At 43.3% G+C, this 25,204-nt stretch overlaps 2 protein-coding genes across 2 annotated transcripts in view; both read right to left on the bottom strand.

The window, feature by feature from the left end:
• Positions 1-4,855: 4,855 nt before the first annotated feature.
• gjb8 (gap junction protein beta 8) lies at positions 4,856-11,310 on the bottom strand. The gene is made up of 2 exons (XM_083777038.1): positions 11,127-11,310; positions 4,856-5,747 (listed from the first exon to the last, which is right to left on the bottom strand). Exon 2 carries the CDS (start codon positions 5,706-5,708, stop codon positions 4,893-4,895), a length of 816 nt encoding a protein of 271 aa, XP_083633164.1. The 5' UTR covers positions 5,709-5,747; positions 11,127-11,310; the 3' UTR covers positions 4,856-4,892.
• Positions 11,311-13,385: 2,075 nt separating this feature from the next.
• cryl1 (crystallin, lambda 1) overlaps positions 13,386-25,204 on the bottom strand; it is a 48,102-nt gene continuing 36,283 nt past the window's right edge. The window contains exons 8-9 of the mRNA XM_083777076.1: positions 16,393-16,499; positions 13,386-14,334 (exon numbers count right to left, since the gene is read on the bottom strand). Of these exons, the coding sequence (XP_083633202.1) occupies positions 14,227-14,334; positions 16,393-16,499 (215 nt within the window). The 3' untranslated portion in view covers positions 13,386-14,226. The remainder of the gene's footprint in view (positions 14,335-16,392; positions 16,500-25,204) is intronic.

The following is a 25,204-nucleotide window of genomic DNA, read 5'->3' as shown; positions in this document are numbered from 1 at the left end:
ACATAAAACTTTGGTTAGCATTATATAGTGCATTTAATTACATTATAGTCTGACGTTGTTACAATGTATGTAGCCTATAGTATATCCTCCTTAATCAAAACTTTCACAGGACGATAGCTGGGATGTCAGGAAAATAATTTCATCACACTGTCGTTTTTACGTCCATACCTTTAGACCGAAGATGCCACACTTAAACACTGAAAGCAATATCCATCTGCCGTTGGTGCCACATGTCGAGAGCGTTGAGGAGCGATCAAGAGACCTCCCAAGGTAGACGGCAAGACCCTCACCCTCTACCCCTCTCCCCCCCAGCCCTGGCACCTCTGCCAGCTTAATACCAAACTTTTTTTCTTTCTCTTTTTTAAACGATGCCGGCCAAAGTTATTCATGCACAAACTTCTTCACAACGTGGAAAAGGTGGCGGTGTCTCTCTCGGCCAAACGTGCGTAAAAGAAGAAGTTGTTATTATGTTTCTTTTTCCCCCTCTCTCTCTCTCTCTCTCTCTCTCTCAGTGTAGTTTTTGGAGGCGGATAAGAACTTGGAGATGTGGCTCCGCTGTACACTGCTGCCTCCCGGTCCCAGCCATGGCGACTGTCACATTGTGTGACCATGCATGAGTGAATTCAGAGTCATCACCCCCCGGTCCCCGGCTCCACGCCACGCCCCTGTCAACTTCCAAAAGTCATCACTCAACCTACACAGTCTCCCTGTGGAGGCTGTGGGTGAAGCCCTTATCGTTAAGAAACGTTATTTAGAAAGATGATGGGCTGGCTGGCTGGGGGCCCATATTAGCGACGGATCAGGCCTTTCCGATTAGCGGCTATAATAATATTGGAGAAATTCACCAAGCGTAAAAATAGAAATATGAAAGCATTGTAGGCAGCGCTCTATTGTAGGCAGATTATGGCAATCAAATCAGCAGGCTAATTGGCGACGGCCCCTCCATCATGACTTGGCTGCACAAAGCAATTAAGGCCTCAACTTCAAGAAGTACGCATGCAAACTTGGCGCACCAAAAGCATCCATGACATAAGCTGCACGCACATGAAATAAACCACACAGACACACAGTCATTTTTTTTCCCCCGACAATTTTTTTTTTTATCAAACATCTCGAAGAGCAGGGAAATAATACAGGGGTCAAAGTGCACATAATTATAATGAAAGAACAGCAACAATAATGGTATAAAATACAATTGTGCACATATTTCATTACTTAATTTAATTCCTTCACTTGGTTAGAAAGCTGGCTGTTCAATAAAAGCTGTTATATTAAAAAAAAAAAATACAATACAAAAAAAAAAAAAAAAAAACATTATTGGCCTTAAATTTTAAGGCCTCTTCATAAATAGCATTTGGCTCTCATCCAGCATGTTTATAAAATATAAATCTTTAGCACAAAGAAAACAGCCTTTAGCGTGTGACTTTTCTTTTGGAAGTAATTCTCTCCTGTGTCTGTCATCAGTAACGGCCACACACATTAACACAGTATGACTTAAATGTAGTTTTGCTGATACGTTTCCATGTCCAACATTGACATGTCATCACACCAGCACAACACCACCAACATAAACCCTTTGACACAGCGGTATGTAGACCAGTGGTTCCCAAACTTTTTCATGTCAAGGACCCCCAAATTGACACTAATTATAGCCTGTGGACCCCCATTTGACAATATAGCCTATGCCAGGGACCCCATGAGAGAAGATTTTTCCGGCTCTAGCAGTGATTCTCAACCTGTTTAATTTCAAGGACCCCCAGTTTGACATGCAATGTTAATTTAACTCTGAGAGTGTAAAAATGGAACCAAATGGACCCGTTAGGATCCATTTGGTTCCATTTGTACTCTCAGAGTTACAGACCCATATAAGGGTCCATTTGGTTCCAAACTATCATTTAGCTGGGGACCCCCTGGAACTCCCTCAAGGACCCCTGGGGGTCCCCGGACCCCACTTTGGGAACCACTGGTATAGACGGATCCAATTTATCCTTTTCTTTTTTGCAGTGCATATTTTAGATGTTGATTTTTTTTTGGTCCTATATATATATATATATATATATATATATACTTCTCTCACCTATATCACTGTCTGTCTGCACGTGCTTGACTTTCTCTCCAAACAAACAAGCATAGACACAACTAATCCACTTAGCTATTCCTGGATGAATGAATGGAGGACAAATATACTTCACCTCAAGATCAGCCCTGGGCTCCCCTCATAAGTGTGCGTGCGTGCGTGCGTGCGTGCGTGCGTGCGTGCGTGCGTGCGTGCGTGCCGCGTGCGTGTGTGTTGTGTGTGTGTGTGTGGGGGGGATCATGTGGCTATAATAAGGCCCAAGTTGTAATCTGATATTGTCAGCTGGGGTAATATAGTTTCTCTAGTCTAGTCTAACACAAACCAAGTTCTTCATTGACAGTATACTATTACTTTATACTACATGCGGATTTAATTTCAAAACAGTTCATTCATTCTGTTGAAAAAGTGATTGTTTAAAATAATCAAGTATTAAAACAATGATTCCTTTCATCGTTGTGATCATGTCACAAGCTGTATAGTCAGTATAGGAAGCACTATGCAGAGGTGCACACACACACACGCTCGCACACACACGCACACGCGCACACACACGCACGCACACACACGCACACGCACACGCACACACTCGCACACACAAAACATGCTGTAAGCTCATTCTGTCACCACTAGCTGGGGTCAGAGTGCACCAAACACCAAACTTCATTAATCGATGGAAGACAGCTCTTATTAAAATACAGTAAAATACGATCGAATTATCATTTCTTTCAGTCCATCTCTCCGGTACCACCAACAGGGTGAGATCAGTTGGTACTGTACCTCACAGCCAGTAAAGTGTTCCAGTACCAACAGGGTGAGATCAGTTGGTACCTCACAGCCAGTAAAGTGGAAACATATAACATTCAGATTCAGTCCACTAAAGAAAGTGTCATGTTTTTGTCGACAAAGGATGATATCGTTACCTGATAACATTTACAAAACGTCATTTTTTTCCTTCATTATTTTCTCCTGTCACCTTTTAGAACAAAACTCTTCATAACGAACAGATCTGTTTAATGACTTGTAGCCTACTGTAAACTCTACATAAATACTTAAAATGTTTATGGCAACAGATCGTTTGGAGATTGTTACAAATGTTGCTATAAGAAAATTAACAGATTAGGCCTATAGTTTACACAATCACGGTCGCCATACATGTCATCCTCCACGTCGCATTTACGACAAATATGCAAAGTGTGGCGATCGAGTGACCTTAACCATTTTTTAACTAGTAGTAACTACAATCTTTTTCTTTTTCTCCAAACAATGTTTGAAAATACAGCGGTTACCAGAGGAGAAAATCACTGAGTCACAACATCATTTGTAGACTACTTGTTTGGTTCAGGTAATTCAGGCAAAACGTTGGGTTTGCATGTTTCTATAGGAAACCAGTCATGTGCAGTTCCCAAATGACTTCTTAGTGATACAGGTTTAGTCTTGACCCTTGACCCCTGTTGCTTGTATTCATAGTATATCGTTCCACGGAGCACCACGACCAGTTAGGCTATTTGGTGCTTTTATAGTTGTATAAAAATGTACAAAAAAAAACTAATGCTAATAAAAATTCTCAAAACCTAAAAGCGTTCAAATAAACTCACTTTAAGTTTAAAAACTATATAAAAAAAGATCTCGTGTTTCAATGAATTGCAACAACAGTTATTTGATTCAATCGTCATCAAGACTTCTAGTGTTAAAGTAGTATTGCACCTTGTCTACATGTCTTGGTCTCAAAGGTGTTTGCGCTATAAGGCACATTCAGAACTAATGGTCAGCTCAAACTACACAGCCAAGCTATAGTAATCACAAAGGCACACATTATTGTCTTCCAAAGCCTCGTCAAACAGTTAAGGACCACTTCACCACTTTTCAACTTATCTTCATATAATAGGTCCTCACTAATAATCATAATAAAATGGCACAATTATTTTCTACTCAGTCTGTGTCTCATAGGAGGGCCTGTGGGCAGTTTAGAAACCGTCTTCCAGTGACATCAACATTAGGCAGACTTTTTTTTTAAACAAGATCTTTTTTACAAAAATGTTTAGATTTTCATTTCCATTTTCGCATTGCAACTTTTCAGGACTAGAAAGACTGCAGTTTCTATATTAGCTTGAATATTCCCCATCGATGATGTCACTGAAAGACGGTTTCTGAACTGCCCACAGACCGAGTAGGGAAAAAAAGCGCCATTCTTTCATGATTATTAGTGAGGACCTATTATATGAAGCTAGGTTGAAAAGTGGTGAAGTGGTCCTTTAGGGGGGAAACATACTCCTGTATTCTCTTGCAGGCTCTGCAACGAACCACTAGATGTCACTGTAGGCCCTTACTTCCGTGGTTGACAACCTGACAGCGTGCTCACCCTACTGGGCCAGATATAGGCCGTTTTAGAAGTCCTTTAAACTGTGATCAATACATTAAGACAACAAAACAAGCTGTTATTCCATCAAGCTCTTTCCCCTTTTTCCCTTGCATTGTATGAAACATTGGTTAACATTGTTGTTATTTGATCTTATTTGATCTGTCTGAAAAGACACGGCATAGACAAGCGAAGCTGTCCTGTGCCTGAACTACTGTATAGCATCATTTGTGATCATTTAAACGGCCAGTTAATTAAAGACCGACACGTCAAAACTCTATTGATCTTAAGGCGTTTTGTAGAATACGTGGTATTGTGGTAAAAGTGGGGCTTTTCAGTTCACGGCAATCTTCTTGCCTCGTCCTCCACTATATCTATATCTACTTCTCCACTGAGTGCTGCGTCTCCTCCATGCATCCATCCATCCATCCATCCATCCATCCATCCACCCATCCCTCCTCACAAGGCTTTGTTGCTGGAGGAGTCCGTGGACGAGGACAGCAGCATCTCGTTCTTTCTGTTCTGCAGCAGGGCCTTCTCCGGGGTCACGCTGTCCGGGTGGTGGGGGGCGTACGGGCGCTTCCGGTTGGCCCTCGCCGAGCACCTCATCAGCGCCTTGGCCACCAGGTAGCTGAGCTCGGCCACGTTGAGCACCATGCAGATGGCCGACGACGACACCATGAAGATGGTGAAGATGGTCTTCTCCGTGGGCCGCGAGACGAAGCAGTCCACCTTGTTGGGGCAGGGCCACTGCTCGCACTTCACCAGCCGCGGCATCTGGAAGCCGTCGTAGACGTAGTACAGCGCGTACATGAAGCCGCCCTCGAAGACGAGCCGGAAGAACAGGCTGCAGGTGTAGGTCCACCACAGCGGGCCGGTGATCGGCAGCCGGCGCGCCTTCAGCCTCTCCAGGTCCAGCTCCGTGGCCTTCTCGCCGCCGCTGGTGCCGTTGGCCAGGATGGTCCTCCTGTCGCCCCGCTTCCTGTACGCCACGTGCATGGCCACCAGGAGGGCGGGCGTGGACACGAAGATCAGCTGGAGGCACCAGAGGCGTATGTGCGACACGGGGAAGAAGTGGTCGTAGCACACGTTCTTGCAGCCGGGCTGCTGCGTGTTGCAGGTGAAGTCCGCCTGCTCGTCGCCCCACACGCTCTCGGCGGCCAGCACCAGGATGGTGATGCGGAAGATGAAGAGCACCGACAGCCAGATCTTCCCCAGGCTGGTGGAGTGCTTGTTCACTCCGCCCAGCTGGGCGTACAGCGCCCCCCAGCTCATGGTGACGGTGGTGCGGAGGAGCCTGGATGCTTACTCCACCTGGATGGGGCAAATAGAACACAGAGTAGAGAGTGAGCTATAAAGCCTGGATGCTTACTCCACCTGGAGGGGCAAATAAAACACAGAGTAGAGAGTGAGCTATAAAGCCTGGATGCTTACTCCACCTGGAGGGGCAAATAGAACACAGAGTAGAGAGTGAGCTATAAAGCCTGGATGCTTACTCCACCTGGAGGGGCAAATAAAACACAGAGTAGAGAGTGAGCTATAAAGCCTGGATGCTTACTCCACCTGGAGGGGCAAATAAAACACAGAGTAGAGAGTGAGCTAAAGCCTGGATGCTTACTCCACCTGGAGGGGCAAATAAAACACAGAGTAGAGAGTGAGCTAAAGCCTGGATGCTTACTCCACCTGGAGGGGCAAATAAAACACAGAGTAGAGAGTGAGCTATAAAGCCTGGATGCTTACTCCACCTGGAGGGGCAAATAAAACACGGAGTAGAGAGTTAGCTAAAGATGATTCAAGCAACCGATGCCATATTTGTGGGCGAAGCCCATCCCAGTTTTGAGTCCTATAGCCCACTGATTATTACAGATGTTTTAAGCAATATTTTAAGAGATAAAAAAAGCAACATTTTCCAATCAATTTAAAAAATGCATTAACCACTTTGAAAGATAAATAAAGAGAAATGCACTCATTGGGACCAATTTAAACCCAATAAATCGGGTAATAAATGGAGTCAAGACATTAACTATTTCAGCCAGTTAAGCAGTCGAATTCTTTAATACTACTGCTGTAATGTAAATGAGTAATTAACACATTTAAAGCAAATAAGGACACATTAGAACATCTGGAAGCTAAGCACTGGGATTTGTAGATCTTCGTCCAGCAAGGGTACAGTCCACATACTATACATACTGTATATGCACGAACGCACGCACGCATGCACACACACACACACACACACACACACACACACACACACACACACACACACACACACACACACACACACACACACACACACACACACACACACACACACACACACACACACACACACACACACACACACACACACACAAGCCTGTCACTGCCCCTTTAAAGGGGTGAACTGCAGGTTCGAGGCCTCGTGTTTGGCCAAAAGCCTGATTTGAGTGTTTGTTGGAGACCTGGACTGGAGAAGGCATGAGGTGTAGTAGGCTACTATACTGGGTGAGAAAGCCTCAAACAAAGGTTGATGATTCATTTTGATTGTATTGGGATATGTTTTAATTGGTGACATTTTATATGTTCCATTTTTACGGAGTTTACGGCAGGTGTGATATTTTGTGAGGGGGAGCTGGGACGCTGCCGGAGTCAGTAAAGGGCAGGGGAATGGGTTTTAAGAGGGTTTGTTACAATGTTAGTCAACTGTTGGCCTAATTTAACTTCCCTCCACGTCCATTGTGCAGGTATTTAGTGGGAGCCTTGAGTATTATTGCCCGGGTTTAGGTTTTGGTACTTTGTTGTGTTTTGGTCATTCTGCTATAGTTTGTATTGAGGGGTAAAACGATGTATTATGTGATCCATTGTAAGAGGACAACTAACAGAATGTCTTCTAAATCCTGACAGTTTCCAGAAAAACCTCATGTTTCTATGTCAGTCATTTCATGTCAAGGACCCCCAAATATATCTGCAATTGGCCACTGACCCCCCCCCCCCCCATCTGAAAATAAGTTGTTCCCACCAGGATCCCCCCAGATGCAAAGGTTTGGCTCTGAAAGAATATAATTCAAAGATTTGTGCCACATTTTCACGATTTTTCATAAATAGCAGACCTACAACCTATGAGCTTGTAGATCTACTATTTTTCAATGGCTAAAGTATAACATAATATGCTTAAAACACCAAAAGGGGTTCCCGTACAGAATGGGTTAACCCCACCTCGGTTAGCTTTTCTGAATTTTTGACGTCGCTACCCTAGGGTCCCTGACAGCTTATTCCACCCTACATATATGCAGTTGTACATCATCTCTGTTCAAGGAGAGTGGCACCGTTTGAGTGTTGGTGAGATGTTTCAAAGATGCACAGCTATAGGAGACGTGTACAAAATGGCATTAACAGCCGACGCTGAAATTCTCTCTCCTCTCTCTTCCTCTGACTTCCTTATTGACTTCCCATTGTACCGCCTCCTGAGCGGCCACTGGCTAGCTGCACGTCCTAGTTACTGCCTCTGATTGGCCGACCGCGTACATGCAAGATGTTTATAATGCTGTTGTGTCCTGGGAGGCGAGGAAGTGGGAAGTGAGGAAGAGAGCATTTCATAGAAGCCAAAACTTCCAAAAATGTGGTACACGTTGCGGTGGTCTCCTATAGCTATATCTTTGAAACATCTCACCAACACTCAACAGAGAGTATGTACATCTGCATCCCATGGAGGGTGGAATAAGCTGTCGGGGACCCTAGGGTATAGCGACGTCCAAAATTCAGAAAGGCTAACCGAGGGTCCTGAAAGGGGCTATAGGGTTAACCTAACCTACAACCTTTCACTGTTTTCCCCACCGTGCCGTCGTATTGTATTTGAGACTGTTTTACCAGATCTTTTGTTGGGCCATGCTGTGCCATAGTGGTGTTGAGGAGGACATGGGCGTATACTGTGCCATTCATTAATATTGCACCATGGTTTGGGATTTGTTTGCTGTGATTACTTTTATTTGCTTTTGCGTATATATATATATATATATATATATTGTTTTGATTTATTTATTTGCTGTGCATGTTTAGTTTTTGATGGCCCAATTGCCCCTGAAAGAAACCTTCACCCTGTATCACCTGCCCTTGGGGCTCAGTCCCACTTTTAGGATCATGAGCTATAATAACCCCTCTCTACGCGTCTACGCCTTTAATATGTTTCTACATGTTGAATAAAATTGACACCTTTGTTACATCAGCCTCTGGTTCTGTTCATTCTGAAACTGTAGGCTGCCAACTTGGGGAACCATTACCGTGTTCGGTTACATTGTCCAGCATACAGTACTATGGTTATGTGTTCAGTTACATTGTCCAGCATACAGTACTGTGGTTTTGTGTTCAGTTACATTGTCCAGCATACAGTACTGTGGTTATGTGTTCGGTTACATTGTCCAGCATACAGTACTGTGGTTATGTGTTCGGTTACATTGTCCAGCATACAGTACTGTGGTTTTGTGTTCAGTTACATTGTCCAGCATACAGTACTGTGGTTATGTGTTCGGTTACATTGTCCAGCATACAGTACTGTGGTTTTGTGTTCAGTTACATTGTCCAGCATACAGTACTGTGGTTTTGTGTTCAGTTACATTGTCCAGCATACAGTACTGTGGTTATGTGTTCGGTTACATTGTCCAGCATACAGTACTGTGGTTATGTGTTCAGTTACATTGTCCAGCATACTACTGTGGTTATGTGTTCAGTTACATTGTCCAGCATACAGTTATGTGTTCGAAGGATTTTTTGTGAGGGGCCATGGCTTCATTCCATAATATAGCTCTGCTACGTATGGAAGTCAAAGTCGTACGATTAGTCACACACGTTACCACAGTGAAATTAGTTCTCCGCATTTGACCCATCTCTTTGGAGCGGTGAGCTGCAGCGTGCGCCGCGCTCGGGAATCACTAGTTTTGGATTTGACCCCCCAAACCAACCCTTTGATGCTGAGTGCCAAGCAGGGACTGAACCCCCCAATCCAACCCTTTGATGCTGAGTGCCAAGCAGGGAGGCATTGGGTCCCATTTTTACAGTCTTTGGTGTGACCCGGCCGGGGATCGAACTCCCGACCTCCCAGTCTCAGGGCGGACACTCTAAACACAAGGCCACTGTCTGGAAATTTAAACTAGCCTATACTACACTCCCCCATACTGTAGCCTACATGTTTTATAACTTTTCCCCCACTTTTACTTTCTCAAACTGTACCTTACTGAGTATATGATTTCCAGTTTTTCATAGAAGTGTATATTTGTAGGCTATACGTTCTGATGAATTGAAAATGGAGGACCATGATGTAAACTACAGTCTTGGTGCTTTTCCTGGATAGATCCTAGCAGTAGCACGTTTTGTATTGACCTGTACCCTTTTTTTTTTTTTTTAATTGCACCATTCTACAAACTGTGAATAACATTTTCAATCAATCAATCTTACATATTGGACGAAAAAACATTGATAGTATTAAGTCTGAACTGTGTATGCAATGTAGTAATGAGGTTGGAAGCTATTCACTGTGTAAAATTGGAAAAGAATACTCTTTATACCTAATTCTTACTCAAACCATGCATTCCAGAACAAACATTCCAGAACATTTATGCATCTTAAAAAATATATATTGCTAAAATGGCTACACTGCAACCCCAATGGAATAGCAGACATAGGCCTAGGCTACTGGTCTTCATGTATGATTAAAGTGTTCCATTTGTCAGGATATGTTTTGATACCAGGCAAGCCAGTATTGAAGTGGATATCACCTGAAATAAATCACATTATGTGAGACTTGGGTATAGCCTATCTCTCTCTGGGGGTGATCCTCCCTCTCTTGTTTAAATTATAGTGTCACATATCTTTTTGTTAATATCTTTAATGTCTGACACACATCATGGCATTGGCTTCTCCGTTTTCTCTTATGCCTTGTTAAAGTTGCCTTAGTTATAATGCAACACCTGTTTTCTTTTTTTAAGGAACGTACAGCCCATATAGTTTATAGCGGAGGTTACTGATTATATTTTGGCAGAATTCAATCGTTGCCACTTGCCAGCAGAGCACAGACAGACAAATAAATTGTGTGATCTCTATAACACCTGTCACTGTGACTGCGGATGGCGTGACCGCATCTCATTGTGAGAATGCACGTATAGGCTATGAATGTTCCCCAAATACATTTGGGAAACGATCAGAACGTGTTGACTGTGTATACGCGTGATGTTAAAAGAACAAAAACTGAATAGGCCTTACGTTTTTCATTTTGGCTAAATTAATTCTGATTGATTAATTTATTTTTTATAGCCAAATGAGCAGTATTGGCACGTCATATTGTTAATGGGCTACTTCAAATCCTTCCGTTCTTAACTTTTCTCGCGGTTACTGGAGGAATTCACGGCGCGGTTTTTTTTATAGGCCTAAAACAACTTTAAAAATAAAACATGATCTCGTTTGAAGACAGAAATAATCTGAAACCCCGCGGCGAACTGAACGGGAAACGTTACTAAATCAGATCAGATTGCATGTCAGAAGTTAGTGTTTATTTTTTTGATAAGGCACATGTTTAGCAACAATGGTTGATTTAGTCAACACACAATCATTCGGAATAATTCGGGTTTTAATTGAATTAATTTAAAAAAATATATATATTTCAGCTTCATCTTAAACATTCATGAGAGTTCTCAGTATAGGCCTTAATAGTTCAACACTCACCTGTCTCTGTAGCCCTTATTCAGCGTTTATTAGCAGGCTTTCTTCCATGAAGTTGTTACTTCCACTTATAATCCTAGAGGTCTGAAGACAAAAATGACCCCGGCTCTTCAAACAAACCCGTCAGGGCAGTAAATAAAGTAAAGGGCTGCTTGGTGGTGGTGCTCTATATATGGGACGGGGCCGAAACCCGGCGATGTGCTCACTGTCTTCTGCAAAGTGGTGCGAGAAACACCTGCCGGTTCTGAAGGCTGTCATCCCTCCTTTATGCAGGGGAGGGGCCAGAGATTCAGGGTGGGACCAGCCCAGGAGAAACTGCATGTCTCACACCACTGTAAACTCCTGATCCGAGGGCTGAAGCCTGCACTGTGAAGTCTAAAGTGTAAGTGAAAGTCAGTATCAATGGGCCGAATACTCCTGCACTGTAGTGGAAGGGTAATTTCCTCTGTTACAAGTACAAGTCTGGAATTAAAATGTACTTAAAGACAAGTACCAAAAGTAGAAAGTGCATTAGGCCTATACTCATTATTCAGAATGTACTACAAATCTTTTAAAAATAGCAGATCTAGAAGCTCACAACCATGAGTGGTTAATGTTTTGTAAAACTAAACTAATCCAGTAAAAGTAGTTACTATATATAATATTTGCCTCTGAGATGTATAGTGGAGTAAAGTATTGGAAAGTATAGGCTATAGCCTACTCAAGTAAAATACTTCAAAATATACTATACTTCAAAGTTCTTGGTAGGCCTACAGTACAAAATAAGTATTAGCCTACATCTGTAGTGGTTGAGTCCCTTTTCTTTCTTTTTTAAAGATATTATTAAGGCGTTTTGGCCCTATTGATAGATTTACAGTAGCTTGACAGGACAGGGGACGGGGGGGGGGGGGGGGGGGGAGATAGGCAGCAAGGGTCGTCGGGCTTGGGAGTCGGGACTCGAACCCGCGACACGCTGTCAGGCTGGATTACCAGCCTCTAGGCTCCCGGAGCGCTCGGCCCGGCCCAGGCCACTATAACTCCCTTTTCTGTGTAAGTTCTTGAAGTCCGACTTCCCAGTTACAACATTGATGCGTCATTCAAATGATATAAAATACAAATCTTAACTTGCTTACATAATACTTTCCTACATCTATACATACTAAACGCATGGCCAGGGACCACTCCACGTGCAATGCCTTCACGGACCCCCCAGTGGTCCACGGGACCACCATTTGAAAACCCATGTATTTGGGTGATAAAAGCCAGCTCCAAACATGCATGTGGTCACAAGGTTGCCAGTACAGCCAGTGTGACAAGGAGACCAGTCTCTCTCCTCCATGAAATGAAGGCGATAACATATAAGAGCATAAATTGCATGGTATAGTCTTCAAGTCACATGCATGACGGACATATTGGCACATCTAATGCAAGTCACAATGTCTTCTGCTGTTGCAGAGAGAAACACATTCCACATTATACACATTCATTAGGGCTGCGCCGGTACCGCTGTTTAAAATAACAATGTGGCCGATACTGATACCGATAAGATGTTTATTTAGTTTTTGTTGTTATTTCCCCCCTTTTTGTGCCAGGGAAACAAATACTGTACATCTTCAATGCAAGAAGAAATACATGTTCAGAATCTACAGCTTGGTATAGGCTTCAGATAACCAACACATGAATTAAGCCAATGCAAAAAAGTATGCTTGTACGTATATGCCGATAAAGATATTGACCGATAACGGCACCTAATATAATAGGTGCGTCCCTAAAATTCATGAAATATTGATTCATTTTCTATTTACTTTTTTAAGTGCATTTATTAATATACTATGATGATTAAAGTTAATACAAAATGGTGGAATTCACCTTTCAGTCAAAAAGTAATCCGACAACTTCTCACTTCATTAATATTCCCTTTTAAAGCATTGGGCTGATTCCATAATTGAGTAACTTGGATTACAGATGGCTTCGTTTGCAGGAAGTGTGCGCCCTGAGATACTGTTGTGTGTGTGTGTGTGTGTGTGTGTGTGTGTGATCACTTCAGTGGGGGGCTAAACAGTTGTGGACATACTCAAGCATCTGTACTTCTATAAAGGTTGTCTTGTTACTTAAACTAAAGCATAACTTTTTAAATATCTGGGCAGGAGTAATGGGGTCGGTTGAGTCCTTTTCCACCACTGAATAGATATAGAATTATTTGTATTGGAGGTGGGCTTGAATAACCCCCCCCCCCCCCCGCTCCCCCTTTATTTGCCCCTGCACTGTGTCGTCTCATATTTCCGTTATAACTGTACAGTCGTCAAAAGTGAAAATCGTCCTCAACAATTATCCGTAATCCTTCATGCTCCTCCTCCTTTACCAGGTCGAGACCCAAAAGTGAGATTAGATGTTTGTGTCAAGCTTTAATAGATCGACTATTTCCAGTACTTTAACGTTAATTATTTCAGTTATTTATGGACATTCTTAAATTTGTTAGTTTTTTGGTTTGAAATTATGTAAAATTCTAAAAAAAAGAAGAAAAAAAGGGATTTTTTTTCCTGTGACCCACCAATGGGTCCCGACCCACTGTTTGGGAAGCAGTGCTCTAGTATGGGCCCTATCTTGTGCCACCCCTTACTCCTTATCCCTAAAACCTATTTGCCATTTTTTACTACTTAAAAAAAAACATTTTAAAATAGTTCAACTAGCCTAGATCTACAGCGACACGTTGTGAGCTTGTACTGTAGATCGGCTGTTTGAAGTATTTTAACCCATTTTGGGGCCGGGAACCCCTTTTGGTGTTTTAAGCATTATGTTATACTTTAGCTATTGAAATTGTTTTTGAAAAATGTGGTGCACATCTTTGAATGTTTATTCCTTCAGAGCGAACGTTTTTTAACTCAAATCTTTTCTTCATGGGGGTTCCCTGGAACAACATATTTTGAGAGTAAGAAAACTGTCATGATTTAGAAGACATTTGTAGAATCGTCCTCAGGGTTAAAAGGTTTTTCAAAATAGTAAAAAATGGCAAATAGGGATAAGGGTGGCGCAAGATACAGTATAGCCCATATATATATACAGTAGGTCCTCTCCATGGCTGCGTATGGTCCTCTCCTGCAGACTGCAGACTCTCTGGAGGGACTCACTGGTGCTCCTTCTTCAGCTTGGCCAGGCCCATCAGGAGATGGTCTCTCCTCTCCCTCCTCGCTGCCAGGTGCTGCTGGTCGTTGGGGATCAACTCACAGATCTCCTGCAGTGTGGACCAACGAGTAAAAGAAATTAGTGATTTTTTTTTAGAAGAGACGGCCAGAAAGATAATAAATAATATAATACACCACCACCAGTGCAAACGCAAAGAGAGGTCAACCAAAGTTAGTTTGGGAATTTATGGTGATGTATGGTTTAGCTTAAACCATTCTTTACCTGAGAGAAGATTCTACAAATGCCTTCTAAATTCTGTGTTCTGTGTCTGTTTCTATGTCATGTTTCAAAGATTTGCCTCACATTTTCACGATTAATTTTTTTTAGCAGACCTACAAGCTCGTAGCGCGCCACTCGGTGGCGCGCTATGAGCTTGTAGATCTGATATTTCATGCTTAAAACACCAAAAGGCCAAAGCCTTGATAGTGTGACTGACAAAGAAAACAATGAATGTCTTCCTTGAGCTTTTAGCTTCTAACCACATTAACCCTGGCTTCTCTATTTTAGTTATTATATAGGCCAACATTGTCAATATGTTTTTTTACATTTTGAAAAAAAGAAGACCAGATCACAATAACATGACACATCTAACCCCAACTCATGTTTTGTCATGATTTAAACGCAACATGCCTTTAATACGCTTTAATTTATGACTGTGGCATGATATGATGATCAGGGAAAAGTGTCCCTTTTTTAAAGACAAGCTAATGATTCATGGACGATTATTTCCATATAACACACAAAGGCATTTTACTGGGGTTTTAATGGTGCTCGAACGTCCCACCCTAAACAAAATAAAGTACGGGAGGCCCAGCACAGTAATTTCTCATTTAGTAGCCTTATAGTTTACAAGTTCCAAGACTAGATTAGAATGAACATTTTATAGTGAAGAAACTTTTTTATAGCTTTGACATGCCCGGGGCAGCGGTTGGCCGAACGGTTTGCGGAGCGGTCTTGATATCGTAAGGTCGCTATAGTTCGTATCCCCGGACCGGCACGTTAAAAATTACCACCGCTGAAGTGCCCTTTGAGCAAGGCATTGAACCCCTACCATGAAATGTTCTATGAGCAGGGCCTGGCTGTAAACAAGTTCTTGAGCTTAGTCCAGTTACCCTGGGTAAACATAGTACCTTTCCTTTCCTTTAGTCCAGTTACCCTGGGTAAACATAGTACCTTTCCTTTCCTTAGTCCAGTTACCCTGCAGGTAAACATAGTACCTTTCCTTTCCCGATAGATACAGTATGCATAAAAGACCTTTGCTTATAATAATTGGAGAGATCAGTGCTGCTCTCGACTTACCTTCCAGATCTGTACAAACGGCTTGTGTTGTGCTAGTTCGGCATGCTCGCGCACACACGATGACCTCCGTTTTAGTACGGCTATAACATTTAAACAGCCTGTGATAGCATGTGATTGAGTAACGCCTAATTATCAGGGAGCTTTGCGCCGGGGCTGGAGGTCGGGAGAAAGAAAGAATACCCGACCTTGGAATTTCTCTGACCTATACAAGCTAAATTTGAGAACATTCCCTACATTAAGAGTCTGATGATCTGTGGCTGAAAATTCTAATTAGAACAGATAAGATGTTCTTTGAAAGAAAGCCTTTTTTAAATTTGTGCGAGGGGGAGTGGGGGCAATTATGCAGCTCTAAAAGTATTTTGAATGAAAGCCATGGAACAGGTTGCTACTCAGACCATTAATTAACGTCTAAACTCTCTTCATGTGACCGCCGTGCTCTGACTGTAGGCGCGTTACCCGTTCAAAACATATCAAATTAATAACAGTAGTGGGTCGCCACGCACCAAGACTTCATTTCAAAAGATTTATTTAATTTTTGAACGGGGACAAACGTTTCGGATATCCAGCCTTCATCAGTTCCACACTGATGTCTGAACAGTCCCCTGTCTTGGTGTGTGTGTGTGACCCATGCACTAGCGTTATTCATTTGATATGTCTAAACTCTCTTCTCCCCGAGACGTTTATAAGAAGGTAGCAGGGACAGGGAGGTATATAGTTCTATATGAGTTCTGATTTGATATACGCTGGCTGTTGCGATGATGAAGGAAACGGCTCTAATCGGCAATGGCGGTGCGAGAGCTGAACTTACGTCATTGATACGCTTGGCCGCCTCCCCAGAGAACTCTGGGACGGGTCCAAAGGCAGTCAGGACCCTCCTCATCCCCTCCCTGTATCTCTTCAGATAGTCCTCCAGACCTGCAGGGCGAGACCAGGGGCTACAGTATGACTACAGTATGAGAAACAACAGGCAAATTCTTGAAAGACAAACGCTGGGGCAGAGAAGGAAGGCACAGGCCTTCGGTTACACTCATTTACTCATCTTCATAACATGGTGGGTTGGTCTGTTTATACTCTTATTAAAATTTGGATTACTGAAAGATTTCTGTGTGACTATACTATATCAGAGTGGCGATTGAGGCTCAAACCGTTAGAAATAAGTTTGAGGGACATAGACAATATGATATTAAATATTTAAAAAACTGTTTTAAAATGCATGTTATAGCTGCTTTAAAACAATATCTTTGGTGTAACGATGGTTCCAGTGGCCCCTTGGAGAATATCGACCTAGTGACCTACACAACAATCGTTGCATTATTCACATCACATGCAGTCCTGACTGACTGACAGCCCCTCCGGGTCTGTGTCACAGCTGTGCAACAAGTTGGTGACACCGCATTCTAATTGCATTCCGAAGCTAATGATCTTCTGAGCGCACCATTCGGTTACGCAAGATCAGGGTCACTGGTACAAACCGTACGCCAACCAATGGCTGGACGCTAAATATAATAAAGAGGCACAGTCTTAAGGTTTGTTTACATGCCTGTGATAACGAGACACAGGAGATGAGCACAGACCTCCTTGAGGGGGGGGGGGCGGGAAAACTTGGGAGTTTGTTGTACCGCCTTGTACTATGGTTGTGACACCCGTGCAAGTAATAACGTGCAATCACGTACTGGCCTAACACGTCGAATTGGGTCACTTTACTTTCATTTCCTCACACCAGTGTTGTTTTTGGCAGCAAAGTTTGATTTGAGTTTTTAGTCATAGTCTTTTGAATAGTTTTCATTTAGTTTTAAGACACTTTTTTTTTTTTAGTCACCTGGAATGTTTTAGTGTGTTGTTTTTGGCAGCAATTTTCTATTTTAGTTTTAGTCATAGTCTCCTGAATAGTTTTCACTTAGTCTTAGTCACATTTTAGTCACCTGGAATGTATTAGTGTTAGTCTAGTTTTAGTCGACTAAATCTACAGTTTATTTAGTCGAACAAAGTGTATTTTGGCGGGCCTTGATGCCGTCGTAATGACAGTTTTTTTCACTTGCTGAAAATAGCTGATCTACAAGCACACAACGCAGCACAGCCGCAGTGCAACGTCTTGTGAGCTTGTAGATCGGCTATTTTCAGCATGCAACTAATTGTAAAATGACTTACACTGGATCTCTTGTCCACTATAGTCCCTTCCTAACATTTTAGTCTAGTTTTTTTATCTGTTGACGAAATTGTCAGTATATTTAGTTTTAGTCGTCGCAGCTTAGTTTTTTATTTAGTTTCCATTTAGTTTTCGTCAGTGGAAAAAAAGGTAGTCTACGAACATCTTTCGTCTTAGTTTTAGTCGACGAAATCAACACTGCGTCACGCCAAGTCTTCATTTTGATTCTACGGACTGTTCAGCTGTGATTTTGTGGGTAGCGTGGCACAGAACCTTAGATATAGAGACAGAGTTACGCAAACTGTGTTCACTTCATGGGGCTTCAGTCTCCTACATAGACTTCTACTGAGCGTGGGGGACAACCAACCAACCAATAGTCCTGGACCGGAAGTATAGGCAGAAATGCATTGGACTCACAGGGCAACAGCCCAGCTTTAATGATCTTAAATCCCTTTTATTGTCTCCACCAGGCCGAAGGCATGTGGGGAGAGTATGTTTTGCACTCCGTCCGTCCGTGTGTCCGTGTGTCCGTGTGTCCGTGAACAGCTAATCTCGGCCACCGTTAACCCGGTCGATGCCATATTTTGAACACACACTCCCTGGATGCCAACCATGAACCTCTGCCCCAAACTTTCCAGAACAGCCTGTTATAGCGCCACCAGGAGGCCGCTTTGTGCAAAACACGTTTTTGCACAGTACACCTACAGATTTTGTCCAAACATCACACAAATTGGTACACAGTCTCTCTAGAGCCATTCAACGAAACGGGTCTTTCACATTTATCAGACTCCATCCTGATTGGTTAAGATTGGCTTCCAAAGTTCACAGGAGTGCTCAGTTTCAAACAAAATGCTGCAAATCATGAACACATCGCGTGATTTCCGTGAAATTGTGCACCCACATTCCCACTAGGCCGAGGACGAAATGCCACATGAACAATTTCAACTCAGCCTCAAGGTGGCGCTATAACTGGCCGAAAAGTGTTTTTACCTCTAACTGCACGGATCTGTGGATAACCTGGTGGAGACCTGTGCCCGGAAGGGCACTTTTTCTAGTTTTGAATAGTTTTATAGTAATAGTACAACATAAACAGTAAAGAGACTTTAGTTGTCACTGTACGATACTTTAAAACAGTTGTCATGTTGCACACATGCTTAAAATGGCTCTCGTTTGCGCCACGCTTGTTGAAAACAATGGATTTCCAACTCCAGCTTGTCTCAGTTCAGGCTGCATGAACTAGCCTGGGTAAACCCACTCCCCCTGCTGGACAACATTTCATTCTGCCAGGAGGGGTGAGTCTGGCATAATCGCCTGTGTGGCTGTTTAGCCGTGGGGCGGGAGAGTAGCGTTGACGGACAACCCCTTCAGCCAATCAGCGTATATCAAAACAAGAGGCGTCATCTAAACGCGTTCCATTCCTACTTCCTCATTCCCATGTTTGTTGTTGTGAATGAGTCGAGGAGTTCACACGTCATCAACTGCTCAAATCGTTCCTGATTGGCCAACGTGCGCTGTCAATCACAGAGCCCTGAGCTCGGTCGCGGATTGGCTCGTACCAAAGCTGATACAATCTTAAGGACTTTGTATTACCATTTAGCCAGACTCACCCCTCCTGGCAGAATGAAATGTTGTCCAGCAGGGGGAGTGGGTTTACCCAGGCTATGCATGAACAAACAGCGCTCTGTTTCTGCCTCCTCATCGTAACTGTTCTATTGGATGGCTCTGGTGTGGTACTGGTCCAACTGCTCATTAGTCCAACCACTGCCCCTAACCCTAACCATAGCCATACACGGGCGCTGTGGTATGAGTCTTAACCCGCCACGTCGTAGTCAGACTATAAAGGCTCATACTGTACATAGTCTGGATTTTCGGTGGTTAGGTGACCATCGAACTACAACATGACGTCACTGAGCCGCGGTGAAGAGCAAACCACCGCCACCGCTCCAGCCCTTCTCTCTGTTTTTACTCACCACCGCTCAACGTTATTTCAGCTCCGGTGGTCAGCTCACCACCGGAGCGGTGGTCAGCTCACCACCGGAGCGGTGGTCACCTCACCACCGGAGCGGTGGTCAGCTCACCACCGGAGCGGTGGTCAGCTCACCACCGGAGCGGTGGTCACCTCACCACCGGAGCGGTGGTCACCTCACCACCGGAGCGGTGGTCACCTCACCACCGGAGCGGTGGTCACCTCACCACCGGAGCGGTGGTCACCTCACCACCGGAGCGGTGGTCACCTCACCACCGGAGCGGTGGTCACCTCACCACCGAAAATCCAGACTATGAATAGGTCTTAACGGTATGTCGGACTAATGAGCAGTCCCCCCCCCTCCCGAGTGCCACATATGGGAGACCAAACTTCTACTGTCTGCTTTTCCAAGAGGGAATCCCCCTCCTTGGCCTTGGGAGATATAGAGCGCTTATGAGCTTCATGCAGCACTATACTTTACAACCGATAGGTGTTGCTATACCCGATGCCAGGGTCTACATTTATCAATGGAAGAGTCTAGGAAGACCACCGCAGATTAGCACTAGATCACGGTGGGCCGTGAAGGTATTGCATGTGGTCCCTGTGACCGTGCATTTAGTAATGTAGCAAAGTGAAGAGTTTGTATTTTCTTCCACGGAACAGTGCAATAAACGTCTGTGCGGCGTCAATGTTGTCAGAATTACTGGGAAGTCTGAGGTTAAGAAATTCCACAGAAAAGGCAGTTAGAATCTCAAGAAGGGTGAAGTGTACCAGCTTGCCTGATTGAGTCATCATTATTAGGAAATGTGCCCATAGAATCATGTCGTGTGTATTTATTATAGTGCTAATAAATAAGTTTGATGCAGTAAGTTGTCCGTCTCTGTTCCCTGGAGTGTGCAGTAATATTTTTTAAGATAGTAAAATATAGCAAAAATGTTTTGCAAGATATAAGGCCACATGTGTCTGTATATCAGTTAAGTCCATGGACCATCGTTTGAGAATCAGTATATAGGCTACATGGGATGCATTCCATAGCAAGTGTTACGAAAGCACTAATCTTAGCCCATATCTCATTGCAACACAACACAACAGTGGTCCCCAGGTTGATTCTTAGTCAAGGTGGTGGTCCCTGGTTCACAATCAGTCGAAAACCCCTGCACTATAGATCCAATGACCTACAGACCAGACTCAAAGTGGCTGCTGTGAGCTTTAAAAGGGTTGCCATCATCATGGGCACACTCCCCAAACACTGCTCCTGCTTTGACGTATAGCAATTGTTCTCTTGCTTTTTAGTTTACTAGCAAATTTTGTTGTTTGTTTATTTTTATTAGTCTTTATTGGTTGCATAACTAGATGTTCCTGTTCTCCCTCTGAGCTTCTTCGGTAGTGGGTTCTGTATTTATGAGCATTGTATGTTTGTCCTGTTTTTAGTTTCGTTATTTTGCCTCTTCTCTTGTTTGTCCAGTTCACACTGTGTAAAAGAGACTTCTCTTGTCCAGTTCACACTGTGTAAAAGAGACTTCTCTAGGCCAGTTCACACTGTGTAAAAGAGACTTCTCTAGGCCAGTTCACACTGTGTAAAAGAGACTTCTCTAGGCCAGTTCACACTGTGTAAAAGAGACTTCTCTTGTCCAGTTCACACTGTGTAAAAGAGACTTCTCTTGTCCAGTTCACACTGTGTAAAAGAGACTTCTCTAGGCCAGTTCACACTGTGTAAAAGAGACTTCTCTAGGCCAGTTCACACTGTGTAAAAGAGACTTCTCTAGGCCAGTTCACACTGTGTAAAAGAGACTTCTCTAGGCCAGTTCAAACTGTGTAAAAGAGACTTCTCTTGTCCAGTTCACACTGTGTAAAAGAGACTTCTCTTGACCAGTTCACACTGTGTAAAAGAGACTTCTCTAGGCCAGTTCACACTGTGTAAAAGAGACTTCTCTTGACCAGTTCACACTGTGTAAAAGAGACTTCTCTTGGTCAGTTCACACTGTGTAAAAGAGACTTCTCTAGGCCAGTTCACACTGTGTAAAAGAGACTTCTCTTGACCAGTTCACACTGTGTAAAAGAGACTTCTCTAGGCCAGTTCACACTGTGTAAAAGAGACTTCTCTTGACCAGTTCACACTGTGTAAAAGAGACTTCTCTAGGCCAGTTCACACTGTGTAAAAGAGACTTCTCTTGACCAGTTCACACTGTGTAAAAGAGACTTCTCTAGGCCAGTTCACACTGTGTAAAAGAGACTTCTCTTGACCAGTTCACACTGTGTAAAAGAGACTTCTCTTGACCAGTTCACACTGTGTAAAAGAGACTTCTCTTGACCAGTTCACACTGTGTAAAAGAGACTTCTCTTGACCAGTTCACACTGTGTAAAAGAGACTTCTCTTGACCAGTTCACACTGTGTAAAAGAGACTTCTCTTGACCAGTTCACACTGTGTAAAAGAGACTTCTCTTGACCAGTTCACACTGTGTAAAATAGACTTCTCTTGTCCAGTTCACACTGTGTAAAAGAGACTTCTCTTGACCAGTTCACACTGTGTAAAATAGACTTCTCTTGTCCAGTTCACACTGTGTAAAAGAGACTTCTCTTGTCCAGTTCACACTGTGTAAAAGAGACTTCTCTTGACCAGTTCACACTGTGTAAAAGAGACTTCAGTCTCAATGTGTTTTTTACTGGATAAATAAAGGTTAAATAAAATAAATAAAGTAGATACTAGTCTATATTGTATTATCACACTGACTGTACCACACAGACTGGTTAAAGTAAATGTTTAAATGTTTTGCAGCTTGTTTAAAACGAAACTAAAACTTCTATAATTAGAAATATGAACTTTAACTCTATACTGTAGGTATGGTATTGCATTATACATATTTAATCTGAAACCTTTTAAAATGTCGCTTTAAAAAGCCTAGTAGAGGCTTTTATTTCATTTTAAGTTGAACACCGTGTTTACATAATATACACATTAGTGAGACACACTATAGGTCACACCATAGTGTGAGAATTCCCAGGTAGCTCCAACCAAACTTTCACACACAGGTTTAGTTTAGTGAGGGTAGGAGGGACTTATGGTGCTATTTCAAGACTTCTATCCCCCCCGCCCCCCCGAGAACCATGCAGCCCCCCCCCCCCCCCCCCTTACCTCTGCCTCTCTGTCTATCTGTTCTTTATGTCTCTCTCTCTCCCTCTCTCTAAATCTCATCACCCACAACAAGTATACCTCTCTCAGCCTCTCTCTCGCCCGTTTGTGTATATATATATATATATATATATATATATATATATGTCCGCCTGCAAGTCGATCCGAAGCTCCCCGAGTATAGCGGTGGCCGAACGGTTTGCGGAGCGGTCTTGATATCGGAAGGTCGCTAGTTCGTATCCCCGGACCGGCACGTTAAAATGACCACCGCTGAAGTGCCCTTGAGCAAGGCATTGAACCCCTAGCATGAAATGTTCTATGAGCAGGGCCTGGCTGTAAACAAGTTCTTGAGCTTAGTCCAGTTACCCTGGGTAAACATGGTACCTTTCCTTTCCTTAGTCCAGTTACCCTGGGTAAACATAGTACCTTTCCTTTCCTTAGTCCAGTTACCCTGGGTAAACATAGTACCTTTCCTTTCCTTAGTCCAGTTACCCTGGGTAAACATAGTACCTTTCCTTTCCTTTCCTTGGCCTGGACTGTTGTTTTGGCTGATAAATCACTAAGCTTTGGTTAAAGTTTGTGTGCCTGCGCCTGGTTTTGGGGAAAGCCAGACATTCAGGCAGAGAAAAGGGAGACAGAGAGAGACAGAGAGACAGAGAGGCTGAGTGCTGTGCTATCTGATTGGAGCGATGCAGACTATAGAGCGATGCAGGATACAGTAGGATACAGTAGGACTAGAGAGACCTTTTCGGAGGACACAATCAAACGGTTCTGTTTTTTCTTTTTCTCTCGGGTAGATAGACACTATAACAGTGTTGCCGACTGGTTTAGCCCACTTTGGGCGGGAACCCGGCCTTTTGGTGTTAGCATTATGTTACGCTTTAGCTATTGGAAAAATAGCAGACCTACCGAGTGGCGCGCTACGAGCTTGTAGGTCTGCTATTTTAATCGAAGAACGACTGACATAGAAACATAGCTTTTTCAGAAAACTGTCAGGATGTACAAGACATTTTTTAGAATCTGATCCCGGGTCAGAATGGGTTAGAGAGACTGGGACCGGGGTTCTGTTCTGGAGGGGTTTTGGGTTACCGGTGTGTGAGTGAGTGCATTGAGAAATGTTGATCAAAAGGCCGCTTTGTCTGAACCAAAACGTTCTCTCTCTCTCTCTCTGTCTGTCTCTCTCCCTTTCCGTCTCTGTCTCTCTCTCTCTCTCTCTCCCTTTGTCTCTCTATCGCTCTCTACACTCGCAGCCAGGGTCGGCCTCTAGGTTTTCACACACCCCTTTGATATTCTCCATCTACCTGACATTACACACACACACACACACACACACACACACACACACACACGGCGAACAGTACACCTATGTTAACGAAGGCAGAGACATCACATGTACAGCATGTGAGGGCTCTCTCTCTCTCTCTCTCTCTCTCTCTCTCCCCCCCTCTCTCCAAGTAGCCACCATGGTCAGCTGTAAAGTGGAGGTTTAATGACTTATGCATTTCAGCTGTGTCCTCGCCATCTTTTGACTACGTGGTTGGCTTGATATTTGAAACGGGCAAATACTTAAACTGTGTTTTTAACAAACCCATTTAAGGCTCTATGGGCTCCATTTTTCGTCACCGCTAAACCCCTTATCCCTAAACTGCTTTGCCATTTTTTAGTTTTTTACTATTTCGCAAAATGGCCAGTCTACAAGCTCACAACGTGTCAATGTAGATTGGATAGTTGAAAAAAGGCGAAGAAGTTTAGCGTTGACGTAAATGAAGCCCTTTATCTCTCGGACTGTTTTTTTTAGCGTTGTGCCGTGTATTCCTGGAGAAAGATAGACGTTAACATGACGTTTAGGCATTGGGATTCAGGCATTGGGATACCTAGCCTTATGGCAATGTTTTGTATATGGCCTTGTAAATTCCTGTGTATTAAATACAGAGACTGCGCACTGTATACTTATCAAGCGTGGTGAGTACAGTGAAATACTGTGTGCGGAAAAGTAAAATCCTTAACCCATTTAGACCTGGCAACGATTCTACAAATGCCTTAGTTCTAAATCAGTTTTCTCAAACTATTTCGTGTCAAGGAACCCCGAGAATATATGTAATTGGCCGCCGATTGACCCCCATCTGAAAATATGTAGTTCCAGGGACGCCCCCAGAAGCAAAGATTTGAGTTAACCCATTCTGACCTGAGATCAGATTCATACGAGGTTTCCGCCGGACACACACTGTGTCTGACGAACCCATTCTGACCTGAGATCAGATTCAAAAAATGTCAGTCGTTCTTCGATTTTTCAAAAAATAGCAGACCTACAAGCTCGTATCACGCCACTCGGTGGCGCGATATGAGCTTGTAGATCTGCTATTTTTCATAGCATAAC

This window comes from Protomyctophum parallelum (genome assembly GCF_964188405.1).
Source record: "Protomyctophum parallelum genome assembly, chromosome: 11".
NCBI lineage: Eukaryota > Metazoa > Chordata > Actinopteri > Myctophiformes > Myctophidae > Protomyctophum > Protomyctophum parallelum.
Note: the sequence above shows the minus strand (reverse complement) of the source record. Positions and strands in the feature narration are given on the sequence as shown.